The sequence below is a fragment of the Podarcis filfolensis genome, assembly GCF_964270895.1.
Source record: "Podarcis filfolensis genome assembly, chromosome: 3".
Taxonomy (NCBI): domain Eukaryota; kingdom Metazoa; phylum Chordata; class Lepidosauria; order Squamata; family Lacertidae; genus Podarcis; species Podarcis filfolensis.
Window position 1 is genome coordinate 86,634,162 of NC_139606.1, and position 26,361 is coordinate 86,660,522.

Sequence of the window (26,361 nt, forward strand, 5' to 3'; positions counted from 1 at the left end):
ATAGTTGCTTATTTCCTTGACATCTGGTGGGAGGGCGTTCCACCGGGTGGGTGCCACTACCGAGAAGGCCCTCTGCCTGGTTCCCTGTAACCTCACTTCTCGCAGGGAGGGAGCACAGAAAGAAGCCATTGGTCTATCTAGCTCAGTATTCTCTCCCCTGATTGGCAGCAGCTCTCCAAGGTTCCATACAGGAGACAATTCCAGCCCTGCCTGAAGATGGTGGGGATTGAATTTGGGACCTTCAAGATGCTACAGCACTACCCTTGTTGCTTGTTATTATTGAATATTAATAAGATTTTTCATTTGTAACTAATGGCGCCTAATGGCCATTAGTCAGCTGCTGCTTTTCGCATCATGCTCAAAAGAGAAGAAAAATGTTCCCACTTGGTTGTTATAGTAAGTATGGGGTCATCTCACTTCCACAGCCTCCATTCACCATGCTATTCTATCACTCCCGGAAAGTCTATTTTTTTTAGAGACAGGCTTCTCTTTGTGAAATCTGTGGGAGTGGGGTATGGGAATTCTCCACTCAAGGACAACTCCCCCCCCCCAGCATTATATTGGCTGGCTACTCCCGACAGCAGGCATTTATTTCCTCTGTTTATAACAGCCCTAATGAGTGTCAGCACCAGCACCCACAAACTGTCACATAAAGTCTTTGCTCTTAAATCGCTGGCTACAGCCCTAAGTACTTCTCCCCCTGCTTCTCCTTCGTAGCTATAGCCAAGCTAAATTTTGAGTTAAGTCCCCACGTCTCAACTAATTTCCAGTGACTCAATGTGTAAGTTGCCAAGTGGGCTGTGTGCCAGTGACTGATGAGTGAGCCAGTTACCTCTTTAATGGGAAGGCTGCAGTGGAGGGACCCGTGGCTGCATCAGATCCCATTCGTGAGCCGCTTCGTGCAGAGGCCATCAAAATACTAGGCTTGGAATTGAAGAAGAAAGCTTGCTGTTTGGGGTCCCTTCAGCACTTCCTTGATAGTAGCACTGTATACTTAGAAGCTGCAAAGTGACCCAGCTGATGGAATCTGGGGTACCAACAGCAGTGTCTAGATCAGGGTGGGGGGAGACTGGGATCTTCCAGACATTGTCATCAGCCCCAGACAGCAATGGCTATTGGTCAGGAGTGATGGAAGCTGAGCCATCTGAAAGATCACAGGTTTCCCATCCCTGACCCCAATGCTCATTTTCTAATCATGCCTGTTTCATTGGTGGCTAAGCTTTGCACATCATGTTCATCTCTAAATCCTTGCAATAAATTGGCAACTTTGGGTGGAGTTTATATGGCCTGCTGACTTGATTAGAATTTGGATTGTGCATCTTCTGCCAAAGAAGGCCAACCTTTGTACTGAGGAAATCTGAATTGTGTGCTTGGAATAATTGCAGCAAATCAAGCACATCTGCAGAATCTATTTTGCTTCCAAGATCTTTTGGGATTGTGGGATCAAAAGTTAAGATGACTGGAAAGAGCATGGGATGTGTGCATCAGTGGACGGGTTGAGGTTCAAAGCCCTGGAGAAATTGTGGGGGGTGATGGGAACCCTGTGGAGTTTAGTATTTCATACAGGATGCTAAAACCCTTAAGCAGTCTCTCCTCTCTGCATTTTGAGTTTTCACCCAATGTTCCCAAACTGTTCTCTACATCCAGCTGATTCTTGATTTTGTTTTGAGTGGCTTCATAAAGGGCTGTTTTCTGGAGGGAAATCTCTAATTGAGATGAATCTTGGCTACACACATGGCTGAGGTTTAGTGACAAAGGAATGAATGGACCAGGCTGCATCATATTTATTTGATGGGGGTGTTCCCTCCCCACCTACTGAATCCCTATATTCTTTTTAAGAAACAGACCTGGCAGTTAAAGAGATGCCATGTTCATGGTACATGGTACAGCCTGGTTCAGTTTGCTACTTTTTCTTTACACTGAGAACCATAGTTCCATTCTGGACTAAGATTTCTCTGTGGCTGGTGAACAGGCCCTTTGGGATGTAAGTGTCATAACAGAACCAACTTTTGAAAGCAGCAGCTGAATGCATCCCTCAATTAGGGAAAAAAACCTATCGTACAACATAAGACACTATGTGTGCTTCAGCTTTAAGGCACAATAACAGATTGGCCCAATTACCACATTGCTTAGGGACAAACCCACAATAAAATGAAGGAAACGATTGGAAGGAAGTGAAATTTTCCCTGTGAGTTGCCGCCATAAACAACGGGGGTTATAAAAAAAAAATCAGGCTAGAAGCATATGGGAAAGCTGTACTGTTGCTCCTGTTAGTCATCAATAGATCTTGGAGAGGCAGAGTAAAGCGAAAAAGAAAATTAAAAAAAGCTCTGGTTGGGAACAGGCAGGACCCTGAGGGATTGCAACGGAGCTTTCGTAAAGAAAATGGAAAGGTGTCAAGAAAGTTTCCCCACCTGTTGCCAAGAAATATTTCGACCCTCTTTTTATTTTTAAGGACAGAGGAGTGCATCCTTTATTTTGGCCGAGTTTTGCCTTGTCACACTTCTGATAACCTCTGCTCTATCTGGTAGATTAAGCCTATTCTGTTGCCAAATTCAGGAAGGGCAGAGATCCAGGATTTGTTAGTGGTGTTCTTGCCTTCTCATGTAAAGTATCTTTGCTTCAGCTAGCTTGGGAAACTTTGCTTTGCCTGCGGGTGGGGCGGGAATATCCTGCCTTCCACACAGCCTCATCCTTTACTAGCAGTGCAACTTCTCACATGGAGGCTGTGGCAGGCTTTAGGTACCACTTCCGCCAGCTAGTTTTGCAGTGTGTACAGGGAAGTGGTGGCCTGTCTTTTCCCCAGAACATGTCAGATTTAGAACAATTCACCCTAGTGCAGCTTTAAGGAGCAGATTACCTAGTAAACCCTGCTTCTAGGTGGGATCTCTTGTAACTGAATACTCCTTCATACCAAACATTTCCATGTTCTGTGCATGTAGAAAGCCAGGATATTAGGGAGAAGGTAGGACTAGAACCCCCTTTTCCGGCTTTCTAGTTTTTTTATGTGTGGAGTTTATTGTTTCTATTATTGAGGAACATTCAGTTATGGAAGTCCCACCTACACTCTGAAGAGGTATAACCACCAAACCCTTTTATACCACCAATCCTATAGCAATATACAGTATGTGAGAGCTAGGCTTAAGTCTACTATGCAGTGGACCAGGTGGCAGAGCAAAACTGGAGTGTCTTTTTAAAAATAAATTTATTTATTTGGTTTTTCAGCTTAAAATTTTACAGTCACATATCCAACATACAACATTGAAACAAAATTCCAAAGAATCTCCTGGACTTCCCTCCTCCCCTTTGTGGGTCCTATTGTTAATCATTTCCTCCTGCATCTTTTATAATAATCCATATCTTTTACCTCTCCATTGTGTCCAAACCTCACCATTAAACCACAAGTATTATTCCAATACTACTAACAATTTTAACTGTTTGCAATGGGTTTTTTAGGATAAATTATATTTTCCCCCTATTCCTTATTTAAATTTCGGTATTCCTGATTTCTGATTCTTCTGGTCATTTTAGCCATTTCAACATAATCCATCAACTTGATCTGCTATTCTTCTCTGCAAAACTGGGGTGCCAGGCAGATGTATTGGCTTTGCTTTACACTAGCCTTCTGCAGCCTGATACCCTCCAGATATTTTCAATGACAAAACTCCTCTCATCCTCCAGCCAACACGGCCCAGAGGTCAGGAATTACAGGAGTTATAGTCCAAAATATCTGGAGAGCACGAGGTTGGAAAAGGCTGCTCTGTGCCACAGTTAGGTCCATGGGCCATCTCTTCTTGCTCAGGCATGCTATAAACTCCTTGTGACATCCATGCCACAAATTGACCACACCCTGTTTAGGTCATAGAGAATAGTTACAACATGTAGAAAGGTTCATGCCATACACTGCATATATTGAACCTTAAAAACCAGGGCAGAAGCACAAATTCATTTAAAGGCCCAGGTGATTACCAGCATTACAGTGCAAATGTGAAGATGCTGTTTAAATGAATGAACTGCGCATCGTACACCAAACAACTTCTGCCTTTTCTGGAGAAGAGAAATGCAAGACTAGAAATGTTCCACTCATTGCTTAAATCAGCTGAGGCTGGAAGTGAGTCCTGTTATTCTCAACAGATGATCACATCACTGCCATTTAACACATTTCTGTGTAACTATTTGTGGTACTTGTGTTTACTCTCAAGGCTTGCCTGCATGGACCAATTTTTAAAGGTCAGGCTTAAAGAGGCACCAGACCTCATACTGAACGTATTTTGGTTTTGCCTGGTTTCGGGACAAAACCAACTGGATGAAGTTACTAAAGGGGTAGATCATAAGACAGTCATCCAATCTGGCCCAAGTTCTACACAGACTCTCAAATGTCCTTGTTGGAGTGAAGAGAGCATACCCCAGATCCCATATTACTGGTGTATATTTTGTTTATATATATTATGGGAGCAAAAGCAAAGCTTATAAATAGTGTATATGTAATATGTTAAGGAGGCAATCCAAAACAATAGGATGTTTTGGAGTTGTGTGATCTGCTGCTGCCAAGTCTCAAAACTGCAAATATGTGAATTAGATACAGTGCAACCCTATACAAGATGCAACCACTGTGCCAGAAGCACTGAAAATGTGTCGGCTCCGTCCTTGGCTTGAATGGCTTCATACTGCTGATTTCCATTTCAAAGGCACTTATCAATGAGTTATAATCATTTCTCTGTCTCTCTCAGAATTGAGCTATTTGTTTTATTCATCACACAGCTAAAGCTATAAAGCAGGGATTGGGAACCTGTGGCTTTCCAGATGTTGTTGAATGTAGCCAGCATGGCCAGTGGTTGGGGTTGATGGGAATTGTACTCCAACCACATCTGGACATCTAGAGATTCTCTGTTGCTTATCAAAAAAATGTCCACCTCTCAATTTGTAAGGGGTTTGTCCTCACTTGTTGCCAAGCACAAAGTAGTTCTTAAGCCATTCAAACCTAACCATGGACATTTTGCTTGATTGCAATGTTTGCAGTAATGAATAACACATACGTCTTGCAATCCTCTGCAGCAAGCCTAGAATTAGGCTATGCAAACAGCATGTGGTAAAATTCTTCCTGGACTGCACATCACCTCAAACTGGAGATGGGAAAACGCATGAATGAATGCTTTCCCAGATAAAACAATGTGCATAGAAATTAGATGGGAAGGAAAATATTCTAGCTTAATTATTCTTCTCTTAGTTTTTCCACAAGTAGCTCTCTCCCCTCCCTCCCCCTGCATGCAGGGGAATGTCCAGATACAGGACTTTGCTCAGCTGCTATCAAGACCCTAACATGGTGCGGTAAAGAGGCAATTTTACTATTTGATCGGATGCTGATGTGACCTGGCCCTAATGTGCAAACACTTTATTTCATTCTTTATACTGCTGATGAAAAGATTGTGAGGATCCTCAGGTTACACTTGTATATATGTGGTTTTTTTCAGAGTGACGTGATAAATTAGTTGTTCACTTCTCTATTCCTACACACAGGGCCTTGATATTATTTCCCTCTTGTTGCCTCCATTCAGGTTTGTGACGAGATTTATTGAGTTGGATGGCCTGACCTGCTTGCTGAACTTCCTGAAGAGCATGGACTATGAGACATCCGAGAGCCGCATACACACATCCGTTATAGGGTGCATCAAGGCTCTGATGAACAACTCCCAGGGACGGGCACACGTCCTGGCCCATCCAGAAAGCATCAATATAATCTCTCAGAGTTTACGGACTGAGAACATAAAAACCAAGATTGCTGTGCTGGAGATCCTCGGGGCGGTTTGCTTAGTGCCTGGAGGTCACAAGAAGGTTCTTCAGGCCATGCTTCACTACCAGGTTTATGCAGCAGAGAGGACAAGATTCCAGGTAAATCTAGCATTTGGAGCAAACCATTGCAGATGCTATGTTACGTTTAGAGTGGGCTCTTGATTATTTTAATGTTTATAAAGCAGAATCAGACAGAATCGGAAGACAGAAAGCTCCACTGGGAGCTTCCCCACCACAACATCACTAACTGAAATAGATACCAAGGTACTTTAGCTGTACTCATGGCCCTTCTTTGTGTACTATGCTCTTGATATAATTTTTTTCACTTAGGATTAATGCTTTAAAATCCCACAACGTGGCTACAAGCCACACAATGTGTATAACATATAGTTAAGCACTGAAAAAGGAAGTGCCAACATGGTTGCATTCATTGATTCAGGAGGCTAGTCACGACGGCTATGCCCAGATGGGTTTTAACATAGATCTCTATGTGATGTGCATCAGCTGTTTTGCACATTTGGATTGTCCCTGAAGATTCTTCTTCATTCTTGCCATGCAGGCAAGATTACAGCTTGACTCCTGACCTGACCATTGCAAAGATTTACTGGAACGTCAGTTCTATCACAGTGTGGAATCGTGAAGCTAAATCAAGTTAAGGAACATGCTTCATCTCCTCCCCTCCCCCTATGTAGCAAATATACTGCAGTATTGCTATGTAAATAGATGTAGAAACAGGAGTGCAGTTTAGTCTAGTGATTGCTTTTTGTTTTTATAAATATATTTACCTGTGCACGCACACTTGGAATACCCCATGAATAAGAGAGTTTGGTTTTGGCTATGGTTTATAAGCAGTACTCAAAACTTGTTTTAAGGATTGCTGTTTTGTGAGTTGGGCATTAGAAGCTCAGTGGCTCAATGCCTGTGATGTTTGAAGGCAGTTGTCTCTCTGTGTGTATGTGTGTGTGTGTGTGTGTGTGTGTGTGAGAGAGAGAGAGAGAGAGAGAGAGAGAGAGAGAGAATATAATTTACTGCCTGGTAACTAATCTGAGGAAGCCTTTCTGTAACTTGTCTTTGTTTACATTGGAGGTGGCTCAGGCTGACCTTGTGTGCTTGACAGGGATTTTTGGTCTGCATGGCCTTGACAACATTCAATCAGAGTTTAATCCTTTGTCCCAACTTGACCGGGTTGCTATGCCAAATAAACCCATATGCTCTTGTGAGCCTAACCTCACTCACATCTCTTCTCTCTGTGTGTTGTTGTATTTTTAAAGAGACTAAAACCATCTGAAAGTAATGGGGAAGGAAAGCCATTTCTTACCCAGTACAGAGAGTAGCCTGACTCTCTGTACAGAGTACAGCTGGTCCTTTGATAAGTTGATGTTAATAGCTTGCAGAAGTTTTTATGAGCCTCCAGAGAGCCAACTCACTATCTCATCCATGAATGTGTGGAATGCACAAATAATTACCCGTCAAATATTTTTGGATGGGGAAAAGAAATTAAAGATGAATGTTCTCCTCTTTGTTTTCTTAAGAGCAATGAGGACGTGCTCCTGTTTGTGTGGTTTTTTTCCTTCCTCTGATGCTTGCGTCATGCCAAAATGGCCTTTTCTGCAATGTTCCTTCCTAGAGGCCAAAGTTAAACTCAGGCAAGGTAACTTTGAATGCCTTCAACTCATCTTTCTCCCTTTGAATATTGGCATCAGAAGTGCTGGTGTCAGCTATATTAGATGCAATAATTCGAATCTTGAATATTCAGTCAAGGGATGAATTCTATCATTTTGGACTGTTTCTATCATTTGAATGCTTGTGTAGGTCTAAAGCAAGGATGGTGAACCTGTGGCTCTCCAGTTGTTGTTGGTCTACAACTCCCATTATCCCTGACCATTGACCAATGCTGACTGGTGCTGATGGCAGCTGGAGTCCCACTTCTTCTAGAGAGCCACTGGTTCCCCATCCCTGGTCTAAAGTCTAATAGTTGTAGCAAAGAGAACCTTTTATTACAAGCACAATGAGGGGATAATGTTATGTCCTCCTCTGCTCAGAATGTTTTTGAGGTAAGGATTCATCCGCTGTCCATGGTGTCATTCTGTTTCCTGCTGACCATATCTGTTGACTCCGTGTGATCTTGATGCTCATATTAAAAGAAGTCAAGAACAGGAAATTGTCATGTAGCTTCATAGCATCTTAGGTTTGATGCTTTTACTGTTGTTGCTGTTCAAAAGTATCTGCTTCCCTGCTCCTGGTGCTGGGTGCAATAAACCAAAAGCCTCAGCTTGTCCTGTTTTCTAAACTTCAGCAGGTGAGTCATTTCTCTCCAAAAAAACAACACCCCATGAATTGTAGCCAAACCCAGGTTTGGACAATATAACAAGGCAAGGCTTGTGGTTAGTTGCTTCCAGCACAGCATAGCTAGGAGAAGAGAAGGAATGAAGCAGGAACCCTGCTCACTTGTGTTAAACCACAGCCCATGTTTAACTATGGTTTAACATGACATGCGAACGCAGCCTCTGAGTAGAACATCACTAAAACAAGTTAAAGCATTTTAAACAGAAACAAAAAGAGCAAAGGAACCAGAGCAATTAAAACATCAGTAACATAATTGAACATCATTAAAGGCCAGAGAAATTAATGATATTTTTTAAAACCATTTTTAAAAGCCTAAAATGTGTAGGATGGGCCTAATTCAACTTCTTTTGGGAAGGAATTCCACAACTTGGAATATTAGTTAAGTCATGGCCCTATGACTGTTTTGCTCTCTACTTTTCCTGTCTCTCTGTGATTCTGCAAGCATTCACATTATGTGTGTTCAGAAGTTATTTTCATATTCCCACTTGTTCCTTCTGCCTTCATCTTTTTTTTAAAAAAATAAAGAGAGCACCTGTGTTTCTGTTAATGTTGTAGTGATGAGTTAATTTAAGGCCTCATCTGTCTAGAAGGAGAGAAAAAAACCTCAAGTCCTTCCGATAATGTCAGAGGTGCAAGAGAGAAGCTCTGAGCTCTCCTCTCCTCACTCACATAATTTCAGAGTGGCAGATGTCGTTTGCGTTTGCATATGCTGAAAACTTCTGCTGAGTCCAAAGGAATAGGATTGACAATCTCTCCCACCCCCTGCCCACCCCTGTCTGTTTCTGCAGCTTGCTGAATTGGTTGCTTTTATTTGACTTGCAGTGTTTGAAGTGCTTACTCCTTTTAAAATAAAATAAATAAAAAAGAATGATGACAACTTGAAGAAATGGTCCTGGCAAATGGGAAAATATTGAATTTGGTTGAAGACCAAAATAGCTTAGGTCAGAGACAGGTTCAGATGGCGGGGAACACAAAGCTGAGTCTTGTTCTTGATTTGCCCACCAAGGAATAGAGAAGTAACATTCACAGTTTGTAGAACAGGCTTAGAGATGAAAACCTAGAGCAGGGTGGAGGTGAAATGGACTGTGTTTCAGCTGAAGCTAGTGCAGTAGTGTCCCAGAACAACTCAAAGCTGTTTAATAATATTAAGTCTTAAAAGACACCAGTCCAGACCTAAATTAACTTTCCCCACTGGCTTCATATGGGGGCATCATCTATCATTCATGTCTTCCAGTAGCCACTCTTAGGGATACTTCTGAAATCCACTGTCTCCAGGTTACTTCTTGGATTTTTTGAATTCTAAATAGGGATTTGGGTGATGGTAGCATAATTAGTTTGGCTCACATTTTATTGCAGTCCCACCTAATTATCACTTCCCAGACCAATGTGTGAATTGAAATGCAGTTAGAATCATAGAATCATAGAGTTGGAAGAGACCACAAGGGCCATCGAGTCCAACCCCCTGCCAAGCAGGAAACACCATCAGAGCACTCCTGACATATGGTTGTCAAGCCTCTGCTTAAAGACCTCCAAAGAAGGAGACTCCACCACACTCCTTGGCAGCAAATTCCACTGTCGAACAGCTCTTACTGTCAGGAAGTTCTTCCTAATGTTTAGGTGGAATCTTCTTTCTTGTAGTTTGGATCCATTGCTCCGTGTCCGCTTCTCTGGAGCAGCAGAAAACAACCTTTCTCCCTCCTCTATGTGCCATCCTTTTATATATTTGAACATGGCTATCATATCACCCCTTAACCTCCTCTTCTCCAGGCTAAACATGCCCAGCTCCCTTAGCCGTTCCTCATAAGGCATCATTTCCAGGCCTTTCACCATTTTGGTTGCCCTCCTCTGGACACGTTCCAGTTTGTCCGTGTCCTTCTTGAACTGTGGTGCCCAGAACTGGACACAGTACTCCAGGTGAGGTCTGACCAGAGCAGAATACAGTGGCACTATTACTTCCCTTGATCTAGATGCTATACTCCTATTGATGCAGCCCAGAATTGCATTGGCTTTTTTAGCTGCCGTGTCACACTGTTGGCTCATGTCAAGTTTGTGGACAACCAAGACTCCTAGATCCTTTTCACATGTACTGCTCTCAAGCCAGGTGTCACCCATCTTGTATTTGTGCCTCTCATTTTTTTTGCCCAAGTGCAATACTTTACATTTCTCCCTGTTAAAATTCATCTTGTTTGTTTTGGCCCAGTTCTCTAATCTGTCAAGGTCATTTTGAAGTGTGATCCTGTCCTCTGGGGTGTTAGCCACCCCTCCCAGTTATCCTTCAAAATTCACGCTTCTCCAAATTTTGCAATTGCAGGGCACCAACATTTGCAAAATATCCATATAAGGGGAAATTGTGTGCAAAAGTATGTGTGTTAGTAAAGATATGCAGACAAATACTTTGTTAGGTGATTCCCCCCCCCCCCGAAAAATAGAAGCAGAGTGCTAGATAGAGTCTCCAGAGGTAAAACATGCTCCTTTGAGAATCGCATTATGGAAGCATGTGAACTCAAATTTATTGTAGGGCCCTGGCTTTCTGCTGCCCCCCCATGCTCTCATAACCATTGGCTGCCTTGTCCCAACTTCCAAGTTTCATGCGTGACAGAAAAGCAACTATGGATCAGTGTCAATCCTGTCCAGTAGCAAGGGGTGAAGAAACTTATTAAGCAGGAAGGAAAAATCCTTACTCAGCATATCTGGTCTTTGTCGTCAAATTAGCTGACTCTATGCTAAAAGCAATTTGATTTAGTGCTTCTGCGCAGCCGGTTGATCTTTGAAGGGTGCACACTGTGAATCTATAACAGTCTTCTGAAAGTAATGAAGGGTGAAAGTGCATGTAGAGAGGAATGGGGCTGTACTTTAAGCATCTCCATGCATACACACCCAGACATGTGTGAGAAGGACTTGCCCAATGCACAAGTTCCAGTGTGTGTATAGGGGATCCATGTGACTGGGACACCCACACAATCAAGTTTCCTGGTCACATGGAGCCTCCTACTCGTGGGCAAGAGGTCATGTGTTGGGATTTCTTCTCTTACAACTATGCACAAGATGCAGGTGTGTGTGTGTGTGTGTGTGTGTGTGTGTCTGAGAGAGAGAGAGAGAGAGAGAGAGAGATATGTGATATTCTGCTGAGTTACAGCCCATATCCTATCAAACATCCTGCTTTAAAAAATATTGGATTCTGTATCATTAATTACACATTAGCTATGAAGAGCAACTCTAGAAAATGGTCAAGCAGACAAATCTATAATGTTAGCAACAAGACGTCTGCAATGGTTGCTGCATAGCCTCTTGGTCTCAACTGTTCACTGTTACTAAGTCACTCCAGTGAGGAGGAGGACGAGGAATTGGCCTTAAGAATAGCATCTGCATAAACCAGCACTAATCCAATAGAAAGCAGTGATTTTTGTAGGTATGGTACTCCACCACTAGGAGCAATAATAAAAGCAGATAACTTTCACAATGCAAAATTTCACAGTACTTAAGACCTTATTTTCTTTGGTAGTTTTGCCTCATGTTTCTGTCTTTCATGAAGTGAGGCATGAAGATCATGTACTGAAGACTGCTCCAATGTATAAATATTAGTGCAATTAATGAACTGAATAATTTTAGTTGGTTTTATCTTTCTTGGCATTGATTTATAATTTGTATATTAATCCTAAGAGAGATCCATGGCAGCTTTACTTGCTGATCTCGATTTAGCTTTTTATTTTCCCACCCATTATCAACAGTTGGAAAAACCACTATGGCCCCATGTGTACTGTGCATTTAAAAAAGTATCATACCACTTCAAACAATCATGGTTTCCTTCAGAGAATCATGGGACCTCTATTTCATCAAGTGTACTGAGGAGATAATTCCCAGAGTTCCTTGGGAAGAGGACCTAACTGTTAAACCACTTTGAAAATTTTAGCTCTTTGAAGGGAATGGGGCATTGTGTCCTTGATCTGTTACATTTAAATGTAGTTCTATATTATCGATAATTTTGTAAACAAAAAGTTGCCACATTGTTAGAAGACACCTGTGCCAGGTCAAATTTGTCCCACAGGCCAGATGTTCCCCATCCCTTTTTAAAATTGTGGTGTTTCAAAGTTCTTGTTTTCATGTTTTGTTATAATTTGGTTTATTGTTTTATAAGCCATCATGGGAATCCAACTGATGGCTTTAATATTCCAACCTTCAACAAGCAAATAATGTGAAGCAGAAAATATGTTTTTGAACCATTTTAGGTTATCAAGCAGAAATGTTTGTCTTGCATTCACAAGCTTCTCTCATAGCCTCTCTTCGCTCTCTTCTAAGCATTTGAACAATAACTTGCGCTCTGTGTGTTTCTGGGCAGGAGCTATAATGAAATTCAGCGTTACAGTGATAGAGAGTGCATTACTTTCTCCCTGCTCTTCATTTGCAGTCATTACTCAATGAGCTCGACCGGAGCCTGGGGCGATATCGAGATGAAGTGAATCTCAAAACTGCCATCATGTCCTTTATTAATGCTGTTTTGAATGCAGGTACTGGTGAGGTAAGTCTTTAACAGAGTTCGTTGCATTATGTGGGTTTGGTTTTATTATATGTATATTTTATTATTTGTAAGCCACTTTGAGCATTTCTTTTTAAAAAGTAGGGTATCTATCCCGTAGCTCTGTGGTGAAGCATGGTGGGATAGCTGATAGGAACAACAGGAACTGATGAATAGTAATTATTGGAATCAGCCTGATCCCCTCCCCCTCTTTCCTTTTACTTCTGTGATGGAACCCCTATTTGGGGACTTCCCTGGCTTTTTTTCTGGCCCACGTAGGACCAGTCTGGATAGCTGGCCTTGGTGAAGATTTGACGTTTTTCTCCTCCCAGTTTTGATTCTGGGCTTCCATTGAAATGAGGCTGCATTTTAAGTTGTATTTTAAACCTGTTTTTAAGTTGTATTTTAATCAATTGTTTACATACCTGGTGTTATAATAATAATAATAATAATAATAATAATAATAATAATAATAATAATAATAATTTATTATTTATACCCCGCCCATCAGGCTGGGCCTCCCCAGCCACTCTGGGCGGCTTCCATAAAAACCAAAAATACAATAAAATATCACACGTTAAAAACTTCCCTGAACAGGGCTGCCTTAAGATGTCTTCTGAATGTCAGGTAGTTGTTTATCGCTTTGACATCTGCTGGAAGGGCGTTCCACAGGGCGGGCGCCACTACCGAGAAGGCCCTCTGCCTGGTTCCCTGTAGCTTTGCTTCTTGCAATGAGGGAACCGCCAGAAGGCCCTCGGCGCTGGACCTCAGCGTCCGGGCAGAATGATGGGGGTGGAGACGCTCCTTCAGGTATACTGGACCGAGGCCGTTTAGGGCTTTAAAGGTCAGCACCAACACTTTGAATTGTGCTCGGAAACGTACTGGGAGCCAATGTAGGTCTTTCAAGACCGGTGTTATATGGTCTCGGCGGCCGCCCCCAGTCACCAGTCTAGCTGCCGCATTCTGGATTAGTTGTAGTTTCCGAGTCACCTTCAAAGGTAGCCCCACGTAGAGTGCATTGCAGTAGTCCAAGCGGGAGATAACCAGAGCATGCACCACTCTGGCGAGACAGTCCGCAGGCAGATAGGGTCTCAGCCTACGTACCAGATGGAGCTGGTAAACAGCTGCCCTGGACACAGATTTGACCTGTGCCTCCATGGACAGCTGTGAGTCCAAAATGACTCCCAGGCTGCGCACCTGGTCCTTCAGGGGCACAGTTACCCCATTCAGGACCAGGGAATCCTCCACACCTGCCCGCCTCCTGTCCCCCAAAAACAGTACTTCTGTCTTGTCAGGATTCAACCTCAATCTGTTAGCCGCCATCCATCCTCCAACCGCTTCCAGACACTCACACAGGACCTTCACCGCCCTCACTGGTTCTGATTTAAAAGAGAGGTAGAGCTGGGTATCATCCGCATACTGATGAACACCCAGCCCAAACCTCCTGATGATCTCTCCCAGCGGCTGCATGTAAATGTTGAAAAGCATGGGGGAGAGGACAGAACCCTGAGGCACCCCACAAGTGAGAGCCCAGGGGTCTGAACACTCATCCCCCACCACCACTTTCTGAACACGGCCCAGGAGGAAGGAGCGGAACCACTGTATGACAGTGCCTCCAGCTCCCAGCCCCTGAAGACGGTCCAGAAGGATGTTATGGTCGATGTTATGGTGTTAGCCGCCCTGAGCCCGGTCCTGGCCAGGGAGGGCAGAGTATAAATAAATTATTATTATTATTATTATTATTATTATTATTATTATTATTATTATTGCCACATGATATAATATGCAATGAAAATGACCTGTAGGGCATTGACAGAGCATCTGCTTTGCATGCAGATTGTCCTAGCTTCAATTTCTGGCATCTCTAGGCAGGCCTAGAAATGTTCCATGTCTGAACCCTGGAGAGCTGAGCTAGAAGGACCCAATGTTCTGGTGATGTCAGGCAGCTTCCTATGTTCAGAATATATAAATAAAGTTAGTGCTGGTTTTCTTCCTTCCTTCCTTTTGATGCTGGAAATTGCTAGCCGAAACCCAAATGTAATGAATTGTGCTATGGTTTGATTATATTGTGCCAAAGCAGGGGCAGGCAACCCTTTTCAGCCAAAGGACCACATTCCCACATGGGCAACCTACACATGGGTGGATGTGGCAAAAGTGGGCATGGCCAGACCCCACTCCATCCTGCATCCAGGTATGCAAGTGTTAAGGACACATTCCAGACAGGTAAAGGCACTACAGCAGGGGTATTGAGGGGTGTGGCCTGGTCAGAGTTTGAAGGGCCGGACAGAGAGGCCTGGAGGGCCTTATTCAACCCTCAGAAGTGAGGTTCCCCACCCTGCCCTAAAACATTCTAAATTCTCCTGTCCCCTCACCAGAATGGCATGAAAGTTATACCATTTATACCAGCAATATAAATTGTATCAATATCATAAGCTACCTACTAGTACGGTATAGCCCCACCCCTAGTCCTGCTTACCTGTATTTCTGCCAGTTGAAGATGCTATGAAGTGAATCTTAGTGCATGCTTTGCCTCTGAGCTATAGCCTCTGCTTCATCTTATCTGAAGTGATCTAAAGCCCTTGATATCTGATGACTCGATCTATTTTTTTCCTTTCCTTTAGGACAATTTGGAATTTCGATTGCACCTACGATATGAGTTTTTAATGCTGGGCATTCAACCTGTTATTGACAAGCTCAGAGGACATGAAAATGCAACGCTGGATAGGTGAGCCATATATGCTGGGAAGATATGAGGCTGTTGTGTACTCAATATCCAGCGATGGACAAATTCATCTTGGCTTGATTTGGGAAGAGGTTAACAATTCACACATACACACACTGAGCAAATGTATTCAGGTAGATAGCTATGTTGGTCTGACACAGTCAAAATAAATAAAAAATTGTCCAGTTGACGCTTAGAGACCAACTAAGTTTGTTCTGGGTATAAGCTTTCATGTGCATGCGCACTTCTTCAGATACTGAGCAAATGTATATTCCAGTATAGGTAATTTCTGGAGTTTGGGCAACATTACTATTGATAGCAACCCCTTGGATTGCACAAGCAGCAGAGTCTACTCTGAGAGGTTGTATCCATATGTCATACTGATGGGAGGGTCAATTAACATGGATTGAAGGCCCACAGACTCTGTAGTTCAAAGCCTGGAGTCTTAAGTGACTGGATGTGATCCCAATAAACAGATGTCCCATGCACATCTACTGTAAACTCTCTGTGCACATTCACTTTTAAATTATCTGTATGCACACCTTAGTTCATTTCAGGGATGTTGTTTCACTGTAAATGTTGTCTGACTACAATTCCCATCATCCCAACTTGCCATGCTGGTTGAAGCTGATGGGAGTTGTCTGCTCTAACAGCTTCTCGGTAGGTCCCACTCCCAATTCTTATTATGTATTTATCATTTATTTTTGATTTAAAGTTCAACAAGCATTGAAATACTTTATTCTGTCGGAAGCATAACATTGTGAAAGTCAAAACTTAATATAAGCTCATCAGACCAACTTGAATTAAGGAAAAGGTAGCACCTTACCCTTTTTATCCTTTCTTTAAGTGGAAAACAGTCTTTCCCCATTCGCCCAGCTTGCACTATTGCAAGCAAGAGATGGATTGTATGACTTTATTTTATTCTGTCTTCTAGGCACTTAGATTTCTTTGAGATGGTAAGAAATGAAGATGACTTGGAACTTGCGAAGAGGTTTGAAGTGGTGAGTGCTTCTCTGGAAAGGCTTTTTTATTTTATTTTTAAAAAAGACAAAATAGCTTTCCTGTTTGCTTTGGCTTTTTAGTATAAATTTATATGATTTTTCCATGTGGTGAGGATCTGATTTTCTCACAACTAAAGAGATATGGGTTGCTCTGTTTCTTATTTACAGTGCAGACAAAAAAAAAGCAGCCAACAATGTTGACTAGTGGCACTGGATGAATTTAGATGATGTTAGGATTCTGTCTCTCAACTTCATGGCACCAAATACTTAAAGCGCCTCTGCCTAGTTGTTGTTTGTTTACCTGTTTGTAATGTGGTTGCCTGTTCCAAGTATTCAGCAAATGTATTGGAGAGCCATAACAGGCTTGGACTTGGGTGTTATGGAAGCTACTGGCTTGGCTCATCAGATTGGTTGTTGCCTCATCTGTTGCTGTTGCTTTTTTCCTGTCTTTTGGACCTATAGTCTGCCTACATTCTGGAGTCTTGTTTTCTAGATTACCTTGGACGTTACTCACTTAGAGCTGGAAGATGCTCCTTTGTGGGATAAACTGAATGTTCCTACAAGCTAGATGTTTGGAGTGACACTGCTCCAGTCTCATACTCTCTTGACTCTATGATGTAAACTTCTGTTATTTAACCATACATGGAGCTTCTAATTTCAGCACCATCAATTATAGAGTCCCAGTGGACAGCTCCCTGCTCTTTGAGCCAAGCACCTGCCCCAGATTAGCTCTTGAGTTTCCAGTGAGGCTCTTTTTTTTCTTTTTACAAGCAACAAATAGCACACCAAAACAACAACGTATGGTGCTTTCATGATTTCAGTCAGCACTATAGCTATGAAATTATGCTGCTTTTATTGCTTGTCCCTTAGGTTTGGAGTGGGGCTTTTTTAATTGCAGAAGCAATATAATTTTTTTGATGCCTTTCCTGTTGTCAGCTATAAAGCATTTATTCCATATAGAAAAAGACTGGTTGTTGTAGAACCACACAGGGCAGTTCTCATAGGGTGTAACAGGATTTGTGTCCCCCCCCCCATCCTTCCAAAATTTATCTGCCGGGTAGGAGTAGCACCACTAAAAGTCAGGTTCCTCCTCTCTCAGGCAAGTGGAGTAGCATGACATATTGCAGTGAGGAACTAGCTCCTTCAGTACTATGGACTGAGCTGAATTGACCTTCAAAATCTCAGTGTTCAGTGATACAAAAATGCTACCTCTTGTGTTCAGCATGCAGCTCATTCTCATACACTGACCACTTGGTGCTGCTGATAGAAAGGTGTTATTATGTGCACTTGTACCATCCCCATGTACATGAGATGGTTGGGCAGTGTTATAGAAGTGACCAACATGAGTTTGACAAAACTCTGGTAGGCAGTGGAAGACAGGAGTGCCTGGCGTGCTCTGGTCCATGGGGTCACGAAGAGTCAGACACAACTAATCGACTAAACAACAACAACCATCTCCATGTCTTGCCTTGTAAACCATATTCTGTCCCTAATTGCCTTAGACTTAATTTGTCATCAAAGTAACCCATCACTGCCAAGCCTCCTTCCCCCTCTTTTTCAGTTTGAAGCATATCTTCACAAATGGTGGTGTGCATTTCAGTCCTTCTGAGATTTTAATACTAGATGCCTCATAGGATTTCAAAACTAGGAGATTTCTCTTGTTTTACTCTGCACCTTCCCATGTTTCATTTTGCTATAGGCACATATTGACACAAAGAGCGCCTCGCAGATGTTTGAGATGATCAAGAAGAGGTTGAAGCACACAGATGCTTATCCATATTTACTTTCTGTACTCCAGCACTGCCTGCAAATGCCTTGTGAGTATATTTCTTCTCCTTGTGCTTACTGCAGAATTCTCCGATTAGGAAGATTTTCTGAAGTATGGCTTGTTGAATCCTTACCTTTCTGGAGCTTTAGAGAATTGGGCTCCCCTATAGTGAAACTCTAGTCAATCCACTCTTTTTTTTTTGAGCCCTACTTTCCATTGTGTTGTTTAGTGAGAAAACTAGCCAAGTCCATTCATATGAAAGTCTCTAATATAACCATTGAAAATATTCTTGAAAGTATTTGAGGATTGGCTGGTGAAAGAAGCCAAATGAGTTACTCAGTATGAGTAGGCGCTTAGTATACAGCAAGGGTGAGGAATCTCAAGCCTAGGGTCTGAATAAGGCCCTCCAGGCCTCTCTATCCAGTCCTTGGGACTTTCCTAAAGCCACACCCCTCACTAGACTTGCACTGCACTCTCTTTGAGTGCTTTTGTTTGACTGGAGCATGTCCTTGTGATAATGCCTCTTGCATGCTTGCACGAGGGATTTCTCATATTTCTTCTTATTCTTCTTTGTTTCCACTTAAGGTCTCCAAACATGAAGCAGCCACTTCTTTAAAAAGTAGTAGATGGATGCTGTCCAACTGGAAACCAAATCCTTCTTGATTAAATTATTGTTTATTAAGAAAGGCAAGAAAGGACATTTGTGCTCAGGGTCTGAGAAACAGGTGCCACCTTTAATTGACACAGAATGAAGTTGTTGTTTTTTAAAAAAGAGAAAACTTGTTGCTATTAAGTGGGAATTTCATAGAAAAGGCTTGGTTTTTGCTTGGCACCGCATGGGAATGGATAAGTAGAAAGTTCCCATGCCTTAATTAGAAAATCAAATTAGTAATTTCTCTTTGAGGCATATGATACAAATATGGGGATTGAAAGCCATCTGATTGAATGGCCTAGTAACGGCAGATTAGTTGCTTCCAATCAGTACAGTTAGGCAAAGGCTTGCTGTAGGATCAGTATCTGCCAGGAATATTTGGTCATTTCCACTGAAGTATAAATTTGGTTTCAGTAGCAAATATGAGATTCCTAATCCATTATAGCTGGTTTCAGAAATTAGGTTTGAACACAAGATAAAGGAACTGGTGCACATCTTCACAAAGTTCTCTTTCAAAGTGAATTCATTGAAGCCCCAATGAACTAGATAGTACTGATTTTTGTGAAGATATGGTTAGGATTGCACTGTCGCTTGATGATCACATCCAATGTGGCTCGAAAGGGAACTCACTAAAATAATGAATGGTGAACATACAAAGGTCAGAATGGCTGAAATAACCACAGTAGGAACCAAGTCATCAAGAAGGACTCAGTCTTAGCATTCAATTAAAATTTGCTGGGATTTTCATCAAAGCCACTTATCTAGATGCATCTCCTCACTGGCATTTGTCGTTGCAGATAAACGAAATGGGGGGACGTTTCAACAATGGCAGCTGTTAGACAGGATACTGCAACAAATTGTTCTTCAGGATGAGCGAGGGGATGATCCTGATATAGCTCCTTTGGAGAACTTCAATGTCAAGAACATCATTAAAATGTAAGAAGCATGCTAACTGCCAATAGCCAAATATTATGCAGCATGTTAAGGACAAGGTCTGCTTTTATATGACATTTCATCAGCATGGAGATAACCATTCTTTGTGGATAAATGTCATCTTTTCATCTGGTACAATTTGCATTCACATTGAGAATCTTAATTTTACCTTAGTAGGTTAGTAATAGTATTGAGAATGAATCCCACCAGAAATTAGCTGGTTTTTCCCATTCTCCTAGGAATATTTGTATTTAATTACTTGGGTATAGATCTAAGCTGATCTGGCTTTATCTCCATTCAGGTTGGTAAATGAGAATGAAGTGAAACAGTGGAGAGATCAGGCAGAGAAATTCCGAAAAGGTATGTGGCCGTCTTATACTCTGGATAATAGAGAGGGAATCTGATTGAACCACAGATCTCCAGGCAGTGGAGGGAATGATAGGGTTCTAGGGATTCATGATTGTGTAGGTCACTATTCTTCCCGTTTTATAGATGTGAATTGTGGCTAAAGGATAGGTGACTTAACCCAGTTGCCTACTGGGTGAGCTAGCATTTGAATGCAAACCTGATTCCGACATTTTGATAAAGCTTCCAGTTTTTGGGATGCCTCCTCATTAGAAAACACCTGCTGATTCTCATCAAAAACTGTACCTGCATCTATATCGTAGGTGGGTAACCTGTGGCCATCCAGATATTGGTCGACTCCAGCTCCCGTCAACCCCAGCCAAAATAGCCAGTGGTCAGGGATGAGATAAACTGTGATCCAACACCTGGAGAGCTACAGGTTACCTTCTAGTTTTAATGCAACTCCTCAAACCAAGCCGTTTATAATCATAGAATCGTAATGTTGGAAGGAACCCTTAGGATCATCTAATCCATGGGTAGGCAAACTAAGGACTGGGGGCCAGATCTGGCCCAATCGCCTTCTCAATCCGGCCCACAGATGGTCCTGGGATCAGAGTGTTTTTACATGAGTAGAATTTGTCCTTTTATTTAAAATGCATCTCCGGGTTATTTTGGGGGGCATAGGAATCTGTTCATTTTTCCCCCTTCAAAGTATAGTCCGGCCCCCCACAAGGTCTGAGGGACAGTGGACCGGCCCCCTGCTGAAAAAGTTTCCTGTAATCCAGCCACCATACAAGAATCAAACCTTGGTGTTATCAGCACCACACTCTAACCAACCGAGCTATCAAGAATCAGCCTTTAGAATGTCTGGAAGTTTACAATTATGGTTCTTACCCATTGTTCCCTTTATTCATGGCTTTTGACTGAGTAGCTTGTCATTCATCGCACTTTGGTCTTCTTTCCACTGCAGAGCATGCTGAGCTGATGAGTAGACTAGAGAAGAAAGAAAGGGAATGTGAGATAAAGACCCAGGAGAAAGATGAAATGATGAAGACGCTGAACAAAATGAAGGACAAACTGCAAAAGGAATCTCTGGAGCTACGTCAAACCCGGGACCAAATGACCGACCTTGTAACTCAACTCAATGAGTTCTCGGTAGGATACAGAGATTTTTCTTCTCCTTCCATAGCATGCACAAACACAAAAAGAAAAGAGATACAGTGAAGTTCTAATTTTGTACATCTGCCCTTTTCTAAAGAGAAAGAAAAGTTTGCAAGTAGTTATACACTTGCTGAAAGGTTCATAAACCCTCTGATAAAGAAAATAGAATCAGTAGCCATACATCAAATGCTTTCCGTTATTTTATTTTGCTCATCGCTTCAGTTTTAGTTTATTTCTTGTGGGATTATGCATGTGTTATGCTGTACCAAACGCGGGTGGCGCTGTGGGTTAAACCACAAAGCTTAGCTCCCGTTGTTCGGTCCCTGCTCCTGCCAACCTAGCAGTTCAAAAGCATGCAGTACAAGTAGATAAATAGGTACTGCTCTGGCGGGAAGGTAAACGGCATTTCCATGCGCTGCTCTGGTTCGCCAGAAAGCAGCTTAGTCATGCTGGCCACATGACCCAGAAGCTGTACGCCGGCTCCCTCGGCCAGTAAATCAAGATGAGCGCCGCAACCCCAGAGTCGTCCGCGACTGGACCTAATGGTCAGGGGTCCCTTTACCTATACCTATGCTGTACCATAAGGTAAGTGCTGTGTTTAGTTGTAAGTAACCCCAACTCTCTCTTCCCATTGATCTTTCTTGGGGTGTCTCCAGCCTGCTCTAATGCATAGGTGGCTAACCTGTGCCCCTGCACCCACAACAGCAGGATGGAACAGAACAGACTTTGCTAGGTGCCTGAATGATAACAGGGATGGTGCCAGAGAAATGGATATGAAGGGGGAGTTCCATATTTGGACACTACCATAAAAGTCCCTCTCCCCAGCAGCCATTTGCCTGATGTAAGAATTCAGAATGTTCCTGCTGTTGTGGGATGGAATAGAGCTCCCATATGAGGCTGACATCCTGTTATATAGGATGTTATATAGTCTGTGTTAGCTTTAAAACCTGACCAGAAGTTCTGCAGTGGACAATTTTTGAGGAACCTTGAGAAGTCAAAAGCACATCTTTGAGGGTGGCAGCAGGGGAAAAAACATTGCAGAGGTGAAGACCTTACCAGAAGAGTATCAGCAGAGGCTTCTGCCTTATGTTTTTTTCAAAACTTGTTTTGCTGCATCCATATTCCCTCCCCTCCACTGATGCCTACATCTTGGGAGGCATTGTGGGGAGGATAAGGCCACTGAGCTGCTATGCTCTGCTTCCATGGTCCAAGGCAGCAATGTTCCTGAAAACCAAGGTAGAGAGAGTTCTCTTGTCCTCAGGTCCCGCTTACAGGTTTCCCATGGACGTCTGGTTGGCCACTGTGAACTAGTTGGCCAAGTTGTTGAACTAGGTGGGCCATCGGCATGATCCAGCACTGAAAAGCACTGACGTTATGGCAAACATAGACAAAGGGGAAAGGACTTTGCCAAAATTCTTTCCAGCTGCCTTTGAAAATGCCAGAACTGCCCTTCTCACACGCAAAACATCTGGCCTGAGAATGGACCTATTTTTGATGCAACACTAATCAGAATGTTCTGTTCTCATTTCCAGCAAGGGGGTAGCATTTCCTTCCCTCCCCCTCCTCAGCTACCTCCTGGTGGCCCGTTTGCCTCTTCTCTACAAGCTCCGGAGGTTTTGCCGCCGCCTCCACCACCACTTCCGTTCTCCAGCTGCCCCCCTCCACCCGCTCCACCTCCTCCCCCAGGAGGACCTCCTCCACCTCCCGGAGCACCGCCTTTCTTCAACATGGGCGTGCCTCCCCTTTCCTCCGCCACCACCTTCAGCGGCACTGGGCCCAGTCTGAAGAAGAAATCAACTCCACAGCCGTCTCATCCGCTGAAGTCCTTCAACTGGGCCAAGCTGAGTGAGGTAAGGGGAAGGAGAGCCATTCTGTGTAGATCTTGTGACTGTTGCTTAGGTTTACCGTATATTGTCTGGTTATTGCTATTAAATTGGTTGCCTGAGAAGGAATTTCTAGCTGAATAAGCTTCAGGTGCAAAATGTTGTGGGTGAGCGTACAGGTGCTCACTGAAATACCTTGGCAATTGTATTAATTTTATATTTGGCATCTTTGGATTGCTCTATATTTTAAAAGAGGTGCTGATGGATTTTGGATTGAGTGACATTTGGACTCGACCTACACACATGCACACACGCCAGTCTGGAAGTAGTAGTTCCATTATAAGTGGAGTCTCACATTCCAGCCTAGCTCATAATGGGCTTTGCTCCTGGCTCCACCCTTCCTTCTGGCAAGCATACCCTTCTGAAGGTGAAAGCTTATTACTTAAAGCCTGGATGCATTTGAGCATTTCCAGGAACATCATTTCCTGACCAATAGTTGATGAGATTTGAAGTGTGGTGTAGTGGTTAAGAGTGGTAGACTCATAATCTGGTGAACCGGGTTCGCGTCTCCGCTCCTCCACATGCAGCTGCTGGGTGACCTTGGGCCAGTCACACTTCTTTGAAGTCTCTCAGCCCCACTCACCTCACAGAGTGTTTGTTGTGGGGGAGGAAGGGAAAGGAGAATGTTAGCCACTTTGAGACTCCTTAGGGTAGTGATAAAACAGGATATCAAATCCAAACTCTTCTTCTTCTTCTGAAAATCTCCCAATCAAATTCATTACATTTGGTGGTTCTAGAAACTTAATTTTTCATACCCCCTGAGAAGAAAGAGAATATGCTCAAGTGCCCCAAGGTTTCAAAGATAAAGTGTAAGATGCTTCTCCTTCCTTCCTCATTATTCATGCCCCCTCTTTGAAAGGACCAGGTTGATTCAGATATGTGTGTGTTTGAAATGCTGAATAGTTGCAGGGGTGATTTCTAAGAAAAATGCAATATTGATGACAGCTTATGCATTATGTAATCATGCTTGAATACAATTACCCTATTCTCTCCCAACCCTAGTAAAACTCTTCATAGCACATCCTTCTGGAGGGGTCTCCAGACTAATTTTTGCATGGCACATTCATTCTGTCCAAGATCTGTAACCTCTCCCACCCCTATATTCCCTCCTACCCCTGTTTCTCTCTTGGCATTGTTGTTTTCTTTTTTTTAAAAAAAAGAAAAAAACACACAGATTGAACAGCGTCTGTGTTGAATTTGGGTGACTGCCTAGAAATCCACACTCTTTTTTAGACTCCAAGTCACTCAGGACTCAACTCAGGCATTTGGAATGAGTGTCCTGGGACCTCTGGAATGCCACAAGAATTCTCTCTCTCCCCCCCCCCCATTTCTTTTAAAATAAGATGAAGTGAAGTATTTGCTGCTCCGCCTGTGCTTGTCTGTCAGAGCCACGTGGGGCTGTGGGAGAGAATGTAAGACAGGGATTTATTTTCATTTTCAGAACACAGGACTTAGTGCTTCGAAGGAAAGATGTAACAACTACACACACACACTAGTGGGAGGGGAAAATAAAGTAGAGAGGGACACACAGGTGTTTCTCTTTAGCATGCAGCCACCACAGACTTATCCTCCCCTCTGGTTAAGAGTGGAGGCAGCTGTGCTAATAAATGGGGGCTTCAGAGGTGAATGCAAATGCTATTTTGGGGCCTGCAAGAATAGTATTGGGAGGATATGATAAGCGTTTGCCATGATTAATATTTCTGGTTAGTGAATGCTTTGCTGTTTCCAGAGGTGGAGGTTCTTTAGCTTTAACTAAAAAGCTATCACACTCTATTCTTTGTGTTGTATTTTGTATAGGCCATGTGCTGTGTGGGGTGTTTATTTTTAATGTTGTGGGAGGAAATTTATTTCATCCCCTCACTGTCCCATCTGAAGTGGTACAGGGCTACAGCATCACATGACACTGCCCTTCAACTCACACAGCTTGTTTTTCCCTTTAAAGTGGTGGGCTGATTTTAGTTTCAAAACTTCAGGTTGTTTGATTGCTCTCTAGTAATGTTCTTATAAGAGGCCTTGAGACCCCACCATCACCACAGAGCAAAGAATGCCATGTGAAAAATTCATGATCAATTACTCTTTCTTCTCCTTGTACGTCTTTCCCTTACCTAAATCGGAACATGCATAACACCCAGAGCTGTTGCTTTCCTGGGGAGGGAGGATAATACTGTTGTTTTCCCCATGAGGGGCAGTTTGAGCGGGGGGGGCAACTTAGATGGAGGAGAGAGTACTGAAGAAAGGGATAAGTAACCCTTCTCCTAGATCAGGGTTTCCCTAATGTGTGTCTCCAGCTGTTTTTAGGCTACCATTCCTATCATCCCTGACCACTAGTTGTAGTCCAAAAACAACTGGAGACCCAAGTTTGGGAAACCTTTTCTTAGATCTTCAGCTGTGAGCAATGGAGGGAGGGTTTTTTTTCCCTGCAGCTGCATTTCAGTCAAAGCAAAAATGTAGGAAGATCCAATCATAGAGTTGTATTCTGTGTAGCACTACGGTGAGCATTATATTAGCACAAGGGTTGCTCCTTGCACAACAGAGCATTCTCCCCTTCTCCTGCTCCTCACCCTGTGCATCCCGTAGATCTGATCTGGGCTTCCCCCCAACTCTTCAGAACAGATTTAGGGATGGCGGAGGGCGAGAGGAGAGAGAAGGGAATCCTGTTGTGCCATTGCTCACCCTTGCTCTCATGCAACTATTTAGTTGCATACTGCCCACAGATCTGAAGCTCAGCAGGTAGTTTGGCCCTCACAAATATTAACTTAAACTCTGGTTCAGCCTTTGGTCCACCAGCCCATCTTCTATGACCAGTAAAAATAAGAGAGTAGTGTCACACCATATGGCATCTGGCAGATGTCTATTCCAGTTCCTACTGGCTATTCCAAGGAATTAATTGAGATTGTACAGCCTAACAGGAACAATGATAACTGATGAAGAAATCTGGATTTCGCAGTGGGAGGCCTAACTTTTTACAATGTAGGGTTGCAGGACTTTATTAGGGTCACTGTTTAACAAAGGAGGAAAATACAGCTGTATTGTTTATCTTAAAGATGTGGAAATGTTTTCCAGTTCTTGTTGTCAAGCTGTTCAATTTACATCACTCTTGGCCCGCAAGAGGAAGACTTCAAAAAGAGCTGGGGTGAAGGATGCTTTTGTTTCCAGGGAGAAAACTGCAACAACTCACTAATTTCCCTTGACACCCTTACTTTTGTTACATTAACTCAGTCAGAAAAATTTGATACTGAACACATGG

General features: G+C 42.9%; 1 protein-coding gene across 8 annotated transcripts in view; it reads left to right on the top strand.

Annotated features, from left to right (window-relative positions):
• DAAM2 (dishevelled associated activator of morphogenesis 2) overlaps nt 1–26,361 on the top strand; it is a 219,525-nt gene that overhangs the window by 139,696 nt on the left and 53,468 nt on the right. For all 8 annotated transcript variants that reach the window (XM_083604470.1, XM_083604467.1, XM_083604465.1 and 5 more), the window contains 9 exons: nt 5,556–5,889; nt 12,542–12,652; nt 15,271–15,374; nt 16,306–16,372; nt 18,072–18,189; nt 19,590–19,728; nt 20,027–20,085; nt 21,041–21,225; nt 22,764–23,081. In XM_083604470.1, the coding sequence (XP_083460596.1) occupies nt 5,556–5,889; nt 12,542–12,652; nt 15,271–15,374; nt 16,306–16,372; nt 18,072–18,189; nt 19,590–19,728; nt 20,027–20,085; nt 21,041–21,225; nt 22,764–23,081 (1,435 nt within the window). The remainder of the gene's footprint in view (nt 1–5,555; nt 5,890–12,541; nt 12,653–15,270; nt 15,375–16,305; nt 16,373–18,071; nt 18,190–19,589; nt 19,729–20,026; nt 20,086–21,040; nt 21,226–22,763; nt 23,082–26,361) is intronic.